The following is a 13,140-nucleotide window of genomic DNA, read 5'->3' on the forward strand; positions in this document are numbered from 1 at the left end:
TGTATACATATTTACAACCTGTACACGTCAATCTAAAGATAATTTTACACACATCGCAGACACACACGTATATACATATAATAGATAGGAACAATTCATAATTATTTTTAAATATATTTTCCACACTTTGCTGTAAGCATTGTGAAATTATATTAATTAAATTAATTATGTAACTATAAGTAAAATGTACCTTCAGTCTCATAGACTTTCTCGATTGTAAAAGCCATATATTCCGCTTGCAGCCAATCGGTAATATTAATATAACAAAGACAGCGTAAAAAGAAGTGAAAACTTCTCTTCCAGTTGGAATAATTTGTTCAGGTGTTAATAGAAAATTATCACGTAACTCATACATAACGAGAATATGTGAATGAACCTGGGAGAACATACGGAGATGAACTTGAGACGTAACCCAGGCCAATCTTTCTCACGTTACCTAAAAACAATTTTTAAATATTTATCAGAAGCAATATATTTGCTAAAATGCAACTGCAATTTTGCCAGCAAAATTTATTTTTCCGCCATAAACGTCTTTGAAGAAGATTTCCGTCATAATTCTTACCGTTGTCTGTCTCTGTACTTTTGATTTCACATCCTTCATACATTTTTCGTGTATCGCTTTGCCGTTTATTTTGTATCTGATATTAGATAAGAATTGAGATGGTTGAAATTTACGCTGAAAGACAAGTATAGCGTTTGCTGCGGCGGCGACGGCTGGCGTACGTGATTTTCCCCTCTCCTTGATCCTCTCCCTCGGCGCTCCGTGACGTATGTGCTGCGACGCTTCATGTGTGACTTGACGCACATCATCCTAAGCTCACGTATGAGATACATACGCTAGCCGCCTTCGCCGAAGCAAATGCCATATCTGCCTTACAGTATACGTAGTAGTACATCATCAATTCAAATTACTTGTTTAATTACCGGTGGCGCCTCATAGCGAATTCCGACGGGAACTAACGAGTGCATATTAGACGAGTTGAAGTATACCACTGAAAAGCGAGACGCCCGACTTCACGTCGTTGACTTCGTGCAACATAATCAGTACAACGTAACCTTTCTGCGGTCTACTGGTTGTTATTAGCGTCCCTCGTGAGCTCGTGACTCGTGGTGAGTCTCGGTTTCGTTATCGTTTGGAGTATCAGACGATCGCTTTACGAAAATTTAGTATAAGATACTAATTTCTCAACGCTTGTAAGCTTCCTTTAGGTTAATAAAGTATGGACGACGAGGATGAAACGTATAAATTGTGGCGTATCAGGAAAACGGTGATGCAGTTATGTCACGACAGAGGTTACCTAGTCACGCAGGATGAGCTGGATCAGACGCTAGAATCATTTAAGCTACAATTTGGAGACAAGCCCAGCGAGAAAAGACCGGCCAGGAGCGATCTCATTGTTCTCGTGGCACATAATGACGATCCTACCGATCAGCTGTTTGTCTTCTTTCCTGACGAACCGAAAATTGGTATCAAAACAATCAAAACGTATTGCCAGCGCATGCAAGAAGAGAAGATCCACAGGTTTCTTTTTATATTAAAATATTAAATATATTAAAATTATATTTTTGGAAAATTGTTACTTTCGTCCCGATCGTCACATTGAAGTGTGAATTCTACACACAATTTGTTCATTGTCTTATTTTTTTAATTTATTTCTAATTGTAGATTAAAATTAAAAAATAAAAATCGAACAGTGGGTTGTTTAGCAATATTAAAAAAAAAAAAAAATTAACATAGTCTAATATAATCTCTAGATCGCCGCGCGAAAATCATAGATTTCGACCGAGCAAGAACAGTCGCAACGATATTCACCAATATAAATAATATGTTGTTAATTTTATTTAGTTGCTTATAACATTTGTAAAAATGCCATTATTGAATTTTTCAGAGCAATTATTGTAGTTCAGCAAGGCATGACGCCGTCAGCCAAGCAATCGCTGACGGACATGGCACCGAAATACATACTGGAACAATTTTTAGAATCGGAATTACTGATTAACATTACTGAACATGAATTGGTACCCGAGCATATTGTCCTCACTCCAGATGAAAAAGAAGAATTATTGACGAGGTATAAATTGAAAGAGAATCAACTAATGCGGATACAAGCTGGCGATCCAGTGGCGAGATACTTCGGATTGAAGCGCGGACAAGTCGTTAAAATAATCAGGTCGTCAGAAACTGCAGGAAGATACATATCTTACAGGCTAGTTTGTTGAAATGACAAAAGAGAAAAAAAAAAAATTTCCTTTTGTTGTTTATTCACTTTATTTAAAATGTAAAAAAAAAAAAAAACTAAAAAAAACAGGAGCTTGAAATTCGTCTTTTATTATAGCAGCATTTTATATATAATGATGCATTGTCTCTCATACCTGTATTATACCATCGCTCTGATAATTACTGCATATTATACATTATTAAATTACGTAAGAAACCATCTATCACACTGAGTGTTAAACATTAATTTTAGCAGCAATGAATAATTACAGTTGTCACATGCATACCAAATGTATTCTCTTTCCAATAATTTTTATATTTTAATACACTTGTATAGCAATTAAATGCGTGAAATGTGTATTTTGTTTGCGTGATTTTTCAGCTCACATTTAAAATCGATATTAAGGTATAGCTTATGTTTTATTACAGAAACAACAATCGTACAAAAAAGATCGCGACTCGCGAAAGTCGTTCACGATCATCTGGCGTGGATATATAATTATTTCGAGATATTATACATGGTTTGGTCCAAAAGATTCATACTGTACGGTATATTCTGACATCAACGTGTATCAAATAGCGGAAATTTTTTTTCTCGGAGTAATTTTAATTTAGTTAATTTATTAATTAATGAATGACAGTCGAATAATTTATTTCATTAATAATACACTTTTCTTTTTTTTTTTCTTCGAGTCGTAATTACATTTATTAAGATGTTCTCGAATTATTTATCGACTCTCTCAATGTTCATTTATTTATTGATAAGATTCAATTTTCTTGAATTGAATCACAAGCTTCATTAGATAATTCTGTAGCAATCTATCAACATAATTAAATAATTATACATTTCTTTAATTAAAAAAAAAAAGAAAATAAAGAAGCATGATGTTACGCTTTGAGATACACTTAGGTTCGAAAAATTAAAGGCTAATTTTAATTCCCCCTGAATTCAGATTCTACCACACAATCGTTATCAGATCTTATTCGATTCTAATGTTTAATCTTAGCGTTTTGATCCTATTTATTAAGGGGAGCAAACGGGGACGAGCATCGTTATTAAAGCCGGCGGAACGACATCGATCTTAAAATGAGTTTCCGCTTCCATTGAGTTTATCGCGGTCGACTGATAAAGCTACAAGCGTACGAGCAGGAAGTTTCCAGAATGATATATTCGCTAGCGTGTAATGAATAGGCAGACCGACCAATCACTCACTTCTATACTTGTTACATTAAGCAAATAACGTGCTACAAGTAGTAATACTTGGCTAACCGTTACCACTAATGTAGCACGTTATCTCATCCAAAGGAATAATCGTTATAATTGGGCACAAGTAAACAAAGCACACGCGACTATAATTAATATAATATATTGTTATCAATAAAATGTAACATAACATTAATAGTCATAATAATGACCATAAAAGATAATAATTACATAATAATGCTACAAAGTTCTTTACGCAAAGTTACGAAGTGCTTTACGCAATAAGTAAAGAAAAGGTAGAGTCCTCCAAAAAAAAAAAAAAAAAAAAAAAAAAAGAAAAAAAAAAAAAACAAAAATATACATATTCGGTTATCCTCGAAGGCAATCTCACTATAAGTGCAGATCGCGCGAGAGATCCTTGGATCCTTGTGGGATATCCATAGATACTTAGATAAAGAATCATTGTAAAATGTTAGAATTTTATAAATGCTTGAATCTTTATATTAGGCATCTTTTAGGCATCTTTACATTTGTAAAAGCATTCTTGGATTCTTGGATCCCCGGACAGCATTAGAGATCTTCGGATCCTCGGATATCGTCAAACATCTTTAACCTGTTAACCGAGAGTGACTGTGACAAGTTAACTTATCGTTGAAAAGTACTTTCGTAGTGTGTAAGATAAATTAACTCGTCACAGGACTTTAAAGATTAAATTCGCTTATTAAAAATCGATGAATTATTTATTTTTTTATTGCTAATATGACGAATTAACTTATCTCTGTAAGTCTACAATGGCATGCAAGATTTTCGATAGATAAACTCTCTGGTTAACAGATTAAATACTCAAATCCTTAAATTCTAGATGTCATATCCTCGTGCTTAGATGTTTCGATGTCAATATCGATGACAATTTTTTTTTTTTTCTCTTTTTTCGCCGCTTAGAGTAAACGTGATGTTCTATTCTTCTTCGGTATTCGATTTATTTTGGTGTTGGGATATATGTTTGATTCATTTTCAGCCGCATTTAGAAGACTTTTCGACGAGACCACCAGTACACCTTTGTGGCCCACTCGATTGGTGAGGTTTGCAAAATATTGTTTATCAAATCCGCGGCAACGCGGATTCTGTAAGTGATAGAGGTGGGATAAGGCGGCCACTGTTCCCAATAACGGCCTCTGTGCGTTCGGCCATATGAGGCCTGAAAAATATTATACATCGGTAAAACTCGAAATAAAAGCAATATTCATAAAGTTAACTTACTAATGCGTAACAATGCTCTCTTTCAAAACACGTTTAATACTTTAAATTTTGTTTTTATATTCTATTTGCAATGGTATACACAATTTTACTCAAATGTAAATAACTTAATTAGCTAATATAAATACAAATATAATTGTATAATAAAATAATATGTAAAAATTTCCTACCTAGGAGTGGTATGGCGTAACATAAGTAGACGGAAACAGTCCTCGTCTATTACCGATTTCTCCATGCCACCAATGTTGATCCGTACGATCTGTGACAGTAATTACGTCTCCTCGTCGAAACTCCAACTCGCCAGGCTCTTGCGGGGTGAAATCATAGAGTGCTTGCACCAAACACTAAACACATAATAACAAATCAATTTTATATTATAATATAAAAATAATTGAGACAGATGTACCGCAAACAGATATAAAAAAAAACGAATATATACATTATTATTAATACACATATCTTTTATGTTTCAGATATTCAACTATACGGTATACAGGACAGTTAGTATTTTTTTTTTACCTCTTCGGGAACCATGTCGCGCAATTTAACTTCCTGGGAGCGAGAAACGGATGCTGTACGATGATACTCCACTAGTTCATTTAGACTGTTAAATTTGACAACCCACAAAAAGAATTTGCCTTGTGCGTCTCTTAATACTTTAAAGTGCTGCACACCATCGGAACATCTGTAAGTATAGATTATTTTATTTCATACTGGTTAAAAAATTAATAAATAATAATTATCATTTTGAACTAATTAGCTTTTAACTAAAAATCTTTTAATATAAGTCAGTAATATTTATGTAACTCGTTTGCCGAATGCTTTAATCTGTTGTAAACATTTCAATAGTCATAATCACGTGTTAATTAATTAATATAACACTCACTTTACAGATAAAGAAAAATCACCAGGAGAGCTTTCACTGATTCTGATCAGAAAGGCACCTTCATGTTTGTTCATCAATAATCTTTCAGCATCTGCTCTAGTTATCCTACCATAGTACCAGCTGTAATAAACGCAGAAAATAAATTCCATACAAGTTTCTACACATTTTTAATAAAAAAGAAGATTGCAACATAGCGTCGTGTAAGTACAAAATTTATAATACGTACTCGTGGCTCTTCATCTCAATATAATTACTTGGTATAAGCCCTTCTCTAGAATCTAATTCGGCTCTATACCAATTCATGTCATCTTCCATGTTTAGAATCTGCAAGAGAATGTATAAGAACAAATATTAGATTAAAAATTGTAAGTGTACATTGTTTTTTCCAAAAAAAAAAAACAGATTTAGATAATTTATCATTCTTTTCCATCGTTCTTTTTTCTAATTAAATTATAAAAAAATTTTTAACTACAGAATTAATTAAAATAAAAAATAAAAAAAATAAAAAATTCTCACAAAGTAACTTTTCCTAAACCGAAACTGTGATTTGCAGTTAACATTTATAAAAAATAAATAAAATTAAAAGTATCAAGTATACAAAAAGAAAAAAAGAAGCATGAAAATTACCACAAACGTGCTTCCTTTTTTTTTTTTTTATTTCTAAATTTGAGAAAGAAACAAACGTGCACATTACCGCGACCGTGCGCTCTAAAAGAGCGCAGTGCCAAAAAAAAAATTGTCACAGTTAAGCGGAACGGGTCCGATGTTATTTAAATCCTCGCAGCAATCACTGCTGTTATTGCGCCAAACAATAACAATCGTCATTGCCGCGAGTAATGGACATTCATAGAACGTTTGTGCCAGGCGTAGCAGGGCTTTCCGGAGCGCGGCCGAGTGCCGATTGACGGTTCGTTATGCGTTTACACGTGTACAATAACACACTCCGGATTCTTTCAGGCATCGGCTGACCGGGCGAGCCGCGAACGGTTGGAGATGCGGGACGGTCTCGTGACCGCCGCGACGCGACGCGACGGAACGAGAGACGGGAACGAGATGCGACGAGACGCGCCTCGCCAGCCAGGTGACGGGGACGGGACGCGGGTCGGGGCCCAAGGGTCACCGTCTCCCCCTCCCCCCCCTAGGCGTTTTACCCACCTTCAGGACTTGGCTCCTGCGGAAGCTCAGCTCGTCCTCGGCGGTGGCCGTGAAGTCGTGCTTCGCTATCGCCTCCATGTTCTGTCCACCCGAGACGACGGAGCCGACGGGAAACGCGACGTGCCGCTGCGCTGCTGGAAGGTGCGAGAGGGCGCTCGCTTACAACGGTGCCTCCGCACGGTAGGGAGACGCGGAACGGAGTGCTACCGCTACGTCTACGACGGACGCGAGGGAGCGCACCCGCGTGAGGAATAGGGGGAAGACGGGAAAGGTGGGCGAAGAAGACAGGAGAGGTAAGGCCGCTCGTCGCGCGGCGACACGCACGCGAGGTGACGTGTATTTTATTTTACGAGCGCGGCGAAGAAAAGGATGCGGAAACTTCGCTGCGAAAATTCGCGGCAAAGGGGGAGCGGTATCAAAAGTCGTTGGGAGAGCCGCGCGCGTTAGCGGCAGGAAGAGAGAGAGAGGGATACGTGTGCGAGAAACGCACCGACGATCGCGCGAAGCCGAGCGCGTAAGAAACGGAAACGGGCCGCGAAAGGGATAACGTATTCGATCGCGACGTGCCGCGCTCTTTGTCCCCTGGGCGTCGGGGCGGGCGGTGTCCCTCCGAGGACGAGGATGTTGCACTCGCCGTGCGTCCGTGTGCGTGCGCGAAACCCCCCGGAGACGGATACGCGAGAGTGAGGGGCAACACCGATGCGCGCGTGCACTCACACGCCCGAAGTCCGACGTTAGGCGACTCCTTCCGCGTTTATTCCCTCGGGACTCGCAGATCCGGCATTGTACTTCACCCCCGTTTTTTTTTCTTTTTATCGCCGAGCTCGCGTCCGCGGCGTGTCGTCTACGGCGAACTGTCAAAGGCGATCGCGCGCACTATCACGAGAGTCTTATCAAACGTTTACCCTCGTTTTGCTCGGCCGCGGCAGATGGCGCCTGGTGGCGCTCAGGACGCGTGACGTCACGTGACGTTGGTACCCCTGCGCGACGAACGGCCGGGGACGCGCCGCGGCGGCTAATTTTCAGTTTTTACGCCGCTTACGTCAGTGGTCCCGCGCCGGTGACGTCAGAGGCGACAGTCGAACGTCAGAAGGACCGGGTGGCTGCCGGAGGACGGGGAGATTATGAGAAACGCGCACGGTTTTGCGAACTTGCGTCAGCACGGGAATACCTGGAAATTCGCCGCGAGAGAAATTTCGCCGCTCGCAAAAGAGACGGGAACAAGTGAAACGAGCGGATAAAAGGTATATCTCTCTCTTTTTTTCTGTCAGGTTTTAGATTTTCGACTTGCCAATGGCCGTTACGTTCGAACCCGTACGCAACGTGACGAGATGACGCATAAAACTTTTTGCGACGCCCGGAGCAACGTGCCGCGCATTATAATCACGATCACGTTGCACATGCAAATTTTTGAAATTGATATAATTGGCGCCGGCACTTAAATCGACTTTAATAGACTTAATCATCATGCGCATACGCTTCGCGTTACAGGCCGGTTTTTTAACCTTTAATCCAAAGTCGAGTAGCCTAACGCAACCAAGGACGGCCGAAGTCGCACGAGGTAGCGATGTCGTTCGAATTTGAAGTCTCCTTGAAAGAGAGAGGAGTAGAGTGGAACGAGCACAAGGATCTAACGATTATCCGTCGTGACGCATCCTGGATTTCCAATAGGAAAAGGTACACCTGGCCGACACGAAAATATCGAGTTTTACACGACATAACCATTTGACGGAAGGAATGAAAAGTTTACTTGCGACACGTAATCGCATTCGTCATTATTGGAACGAAGGAAAGCAAGGCAAAAAAAAAAAAATAATGCCAATATAATATTCTGATAAAGTAAGCATTTTTATTCAGACTTTTTGATACAAAATTTTGCACAGCTCAATAGTTTGTTAAATACATAGAAGTATCCTCGTTGATATTCAATACCGGTATTATTCTTCCGAATTGAATAAATTGCGTAATCGTCACTTATCGGTTACCGCAGACTCTCTTTGTCGGGGCAGTAAATCCATTCCTCCATATCAATTCAATTAACATTTACCACCAATGAGTAATTTCCCACGGTATTGTAAAACGATTTACACGTAGCAAATTAACTGACCCGATAATTTATCAACGTTATTATTTTCAGGAGTCGAGAGGTGCCGCCATCTCGCAGAGGCGGTCAATAAAACAGGCTTGGGACGTTCCGCGTTACGTGACAATGCACGAGAGCGAGGGGGCGGATGGTGGGGAGAGGAGGGGGAGGTGGAGGGTCCGCAATTCTAATGTAGTACGAAATCGGGCGACGTAGTACGAAAATAAACAGAACACCTCGTGTTTACGGAAGTCCGTAACAGGTGTTTTTCACCCTCTTCCCCCGCCCTTCGCCTCCGGGCCGCTCTTGCTGCCGCCGCCGCCGCAGCCTCCTCCGCCCCGCGATCGGGCGAGCGAGATGGAGAAGGGGACAGAAGTGCAACCGAAGCCCCCGTCCACGTATCTCGCTTACGTAGGCAGCTCGTCGTCTCTAGCGTTCGCTGCAAACCCGCCGACCGTGTTTCGGTCATGGATGTACGAGTCCTTGGACCGAGCGAGCATACAACGGGCGAAGCTTGAGCCTCGGCGTTCCTCAGAGCCTGAAATATCCTTTCGACTGGCGTCCTACCTTCGCTCACGGTACTCTCTCGCCTTTTTTTTTGTTCCTTTATTTAATTTTTATTTAATTCCTCGTCTTGAAATCGCGCCGGAGTTTCGCAGCGATTCATGCTACGCGTCGCAAACGTTCGATCTTTCGAACGACGAGGAATCCGCGGGCCGTAAAAGCGTTCTGAACGGTAATTCTCGGGTCAGATACGCGAGGCGTAATTTACGAGACTCCCCGCGTTGTTTTATTATTTAATTCTCCCCGGTGGAATTTATTATTCCTAACGACGTGCAGATTGCCGCGCGGGTCATTATCGCGACGCGAGATATTCCCGAAGATTCGCGGAAAAAATCTGTCCGGGGAACGATACCCGATAACGAAAGTTGACAGTTTATTTCCTTCCTTCGTGAAAATTATAAAACTAAAGATAAAAAATCCCCGCTCGAGAACTTTAAATTTGTTACACTTCGGCGTGAGGTACGTTTTCGAGGATCAAGGTATTTTAATTCCGCCGTGAAATGAATAAAGTAATGAAACGAGCGGGGAAATAGGCGAGGCGATACGCCGCCGTCGGCGAAACAAATTTGTTTTGGTTCGCGATCAGTCGAACCGGAGAAAAAAAAAACAGAGCTTTCCTTCGTAAATAGGACGCGCTCGCCAGGTGCGAATCACTCTCCGTAAGTTATTCCGCAAAATAAAGGAGCCCGTGCAAGAGAAACGTCGTCGCGGGGCTTTCCTAAGCACCTGCACGGGTCGAAGCCAGGTGCAGCCGCAATATAATCTCGCGTCACGTTGCAAAAACTTAACGAACGGCGGCGGCCAGGATATCCGCACGTGCACATTTTCACGTCCCCCGAGCGCGCGCGGCTCTGAAAACAAAACCCCACGAGCGTCCTAAATACCTAATTCGGGAAGGATTAAAAAAGAGAAAGAAAGAAAGAGAGAAAAAAAGAAAGAGAAAAAAAAGGTCAGCGGAGACCGCGGATAGAATCTTCTCCCCCGAATCACATATTCGTCCGCTTAATTACGGAATATCGAACGTATCGAGCGCTCTCATGCAAAAGGAATAAACTCCCGGATATTTGTAATCCCCCCGTCCTCTCTCTCTCTCTCGACCCCTCCCCTCGCAGGTCGATTCGTCGTTCGCTTTATTTAGAGTTTCTATCTGGAGCGCGTCTCTCGGGCCGCTTATCAGCCATCCCGGATCTCGAAAATCCGTGATCCGAGAGAGAGATCGCGGACGACGAGGCGCAATCATAAAATCCGTCGAGTCCGGCCGGTTCGATGGAGGAGACGCGTGCGCGCGTACCGGGGAACAGCGGGTCGAGCGAGCCGAGTGAATAATTCAGCGGCGACGGGGACGACGACGGCGACGATTCGACGAATCGCTCGTTGCCGACCGATTATTCTCCGGAGGTAGGAGGGTCGGGTAGGTGGAGGGAGGGTGAGAGGGGGGAGGGGGAGGAAAAACGGGTAAACGTGCGCCCGGGAGTCAAAGGACAAAGATCGCGTCGCCGCGACGATCGGCCCGGGGGACGCGGACGGACCCGACCGTGCAGCTCTCGCGCTAATGAGCCAGCCGAGCGGTGCTTTTGCGCTGCTTTTATTCCCTTACGTCATCGAAACCCGTTGGCGACGGCGACGGCGACGGCGCGACCTGGGCTGGCCGCGTTCTCGGAACGCGGCGCGTGGCCGCCGGGGACGGCCCGTGAACGGCCGACCTCTCGCGGAACGTTCTGGAAACGACGCCAGGCCGATGTGTTTTTCCTTCCGACGCCAGGCCGGGGCGATTCCAGGCTGACGCGAGGCCGCGAGCGCACGAGAGAGATCGGCGACGTCGTCCTCGCCCGCTCGCTGCTCCGGAAAGAACGCGGATCTTCGACGTCCGCGACGGGAAACGAAACCTCCCTTGACGTTGCCGCGGGAATATTTCGTTCCGTTCGTTCCCTCGATCGATCCCGGCGGGTTCGAGCCGCGCTCGGCCCGTTTCTCATGCGACTCGCTGAACGTGCGATGAAACGAGCAACTCTATATTTATAGTACGTACGAGAGTCTATAATACTGTATTCGCGTGCAGGCGCGTTTAAGAAAGATAGAAGAGAGAGAACGGGAGACCCCCGCAAAAAAGTCTTGTTCGCAGTTTTGTAAAAAAAAATATTAATACTTAATGGTACCTTAACGTTTGGGCGTTATTGAGAAATATTTAGAATTAATTACAGCCGCGGTAGGACGCAGCTGGAATTACGATTCTCTCGAAGAATATATTTCGCAGTTTTTTTTTCTTTCTTTCTTTCTTTTTAATCAGACACTAATTAAAATTCAGATTTATACAAACAGGGACTGCATTATTAATTATAAAAAAGATTTTTATTTATTAAATATTTCGCTGCTATGTAACTTTCACGACGGGTTTCACCAAATGTTCAGCAAAGTGTTTTAAAAATATATTTAAAAAAAAATAAAATAAAATCATTAAGGTAATATTAATAATGCATGTCTCTAGCGTCTTTCCTCAACGTCATAAACTTGAATTCGATTCAAAGCACGTTTTGCAATTCTCAACCTTTAACAGAAAACCGTTTTTCCTTTTAAGATCCGAAGCAGCGTCCGATAATAGCCGATAATGAGTTAATTAAAAATCAAAACGATCGCGAAAGATCTTGGCATTGATCCCCGAATTTTTTTTTATTTGTTGCAGGCTGAAATAATTGGATCGCCAGCCAGGGGAATTGTGCATTACTGTAAGAACCCATAAAACTTGGCTGTAACGTAGGAACCCCCCCAGACTTGCGTGACTTGCGACACACATCGTGACGACGCAAACTCTCGTGTATAATACGCACGTACGTTGCGTGAGAGCGTGTCGCGTTCGCATCATTTTTAAACCGCCGCCGACACGACTGTCTTCTTCGCTCGTCTCTCAACCACGTTAGTCGAGAAGCAAAGCTGCTCAAAAGCCTGAAAAAAAAAACAACAAGAAGACTTAACTTTGAAATAATTAAAACTGATTTATATCGCAATTTTAAAGATTGATAGTCGCTTGATTAATTACTAAAATTAAAATGAATAGACGTAGGCGTTTAAGTTACATCATTGCTCGATACGTTGACGTTAATTTATTAATTAAATATATTTAATAATCTAAGACATTAATTATACTTTCTATATACTAACATGATTTCGATTTTACAGGTCGCAGGAGCCTGTATGCGTTTTTCGGCCGGAACGAGCCCGGTTCATTCCACGAGAGCTGCTGAGTGATGTCACAGCTCTATCTCGAGTTAATAGGAAGTAACCAAGACGTGCGGCATCGCTCGCTCCATATCTGTTCGGTGAGTTCAGCTCGATGACACGAGGGATATCAGAAATGTTTACGATCGGGGCCTTGCAGTCTATTAAACTTGGCAAGAAAACCGAGCTTAACTACTTTTACAGCGCGGTTCGCCTAGGAAGGCCTATTCTCGATATCTCAATATTGAATCGCGTGTCGATTCAACGAGCAGGATTCCTCCCCCGGATCCGGGGCTACGATCCGACGGCCGGCTGAAGATCAGTCCCGTCGATCTCGCCCACTCAACCCCGCCGACCGCGCGCTTCCGATCGCCGCGAACGTCTCGTATCGCACCCGCGACAAGGGGAACGAGTAGGCGAGCGCGCAGCACTGACCCAGTTGATAGAGAACCACGAACGATAGGATCCGCGTTGCCGCGTACGACGAGAGGGCGGCGAGGGAGGAGGGCGGGGAAAATGGGAGAAGAGGAACGAAGGGGTCTAAATGCCGGGCGCGTAAC

The 13,140-nt window shown here is 42.7% G+C and overlaps 2 protein-coding genes across 3 annotated transcripts; one reads left to right on the top strand and one right to left on the bottom strand.

Moving 5' to 3' along the window:
• Positions 1 to 969: 969 nt before the first annotated feature.
• Positions 970 to 2,576, top strand: Rpb5 (DNA-directed RNA polymerases I, II, and III subunit Rpb5). 2 transcript variants are annotated; one of them, XM_070671922.1, is made up of 3 exons: positions 970 to 1,110; positions 1,210 to 1,522; positions 1,890 to 2,576. In XM_070671922.1, the coding sequence occupies exons 2-3, from the start codon at positions 1,221 to 1,223 to the stop codon at positions 2,218 to 2,220; spliced, it is 633 nt and encodes a 210-aa protein (XP_070528023.1). In that variant the 5' UTR covers positions 970 to 1,110; positions 1,210 to 1,220; the 3' UTR covers positions 2,221 to 2,576. The 2 variants fall into 2 exon arrangements, with proteins under 2 accessions (XP_070528023.1, XP_070528022.1); XM_070671921.1 differs by having other exon boundaries at positions 971 to 1,110; positions 1,200 to 1,522.
• Positions 2,577 to 4,140: 1,564 nt separating this feature from the next.
• Drk (growth factor receptor-bound protein 2 drk) lies at positions 4,141 to 7,554 on the bottom strand. Its single transcript, XM_070671920.1, has 6 exons — positions 6,721 to 7,554; positions 5,792 to 5,889; positions 5,566 to 5,685; positions 5,199 to 5,364; positions 4,850 to 5,023; positions 4,141 to 4,620 (listed from the first exon to the last, which is right to left on the bottom strand). The coding sequence occupies exons 1-5, from the start codon at positions 6,796 to 6,798 to the stop codon at positions 4,850 to 4,852; spliced, it is 636 nt and encodes a 211-aa protein (XP_070528021.1). The 5' UTR covers positions 6,799 to 7,554; the 3' UTR covers positions 4,141 to 4,620.
• Between the last annotated feature and the right edge of the window lie 5,586 nt (positions 7,555 to 13,140).

The sequence above is a fragment of the Cardiocondyla obscurior genome, linkage group LG24 (genome assembly GCF_019399895.1).
Source record: "Cardiocondyla obscurior isolate alpha-2009 linkage group LG24, Cobs3.1, whole genome shotgun sequence".
In the NCBI taxonomy this organism is placed as follows: domain Eukaryota; kingdom Metazoa; phylum Arthropoda; class Insecta; order Hymenoptera; family Formicidae; genus Cardiocondyla; species Cardiocondyla obscurior.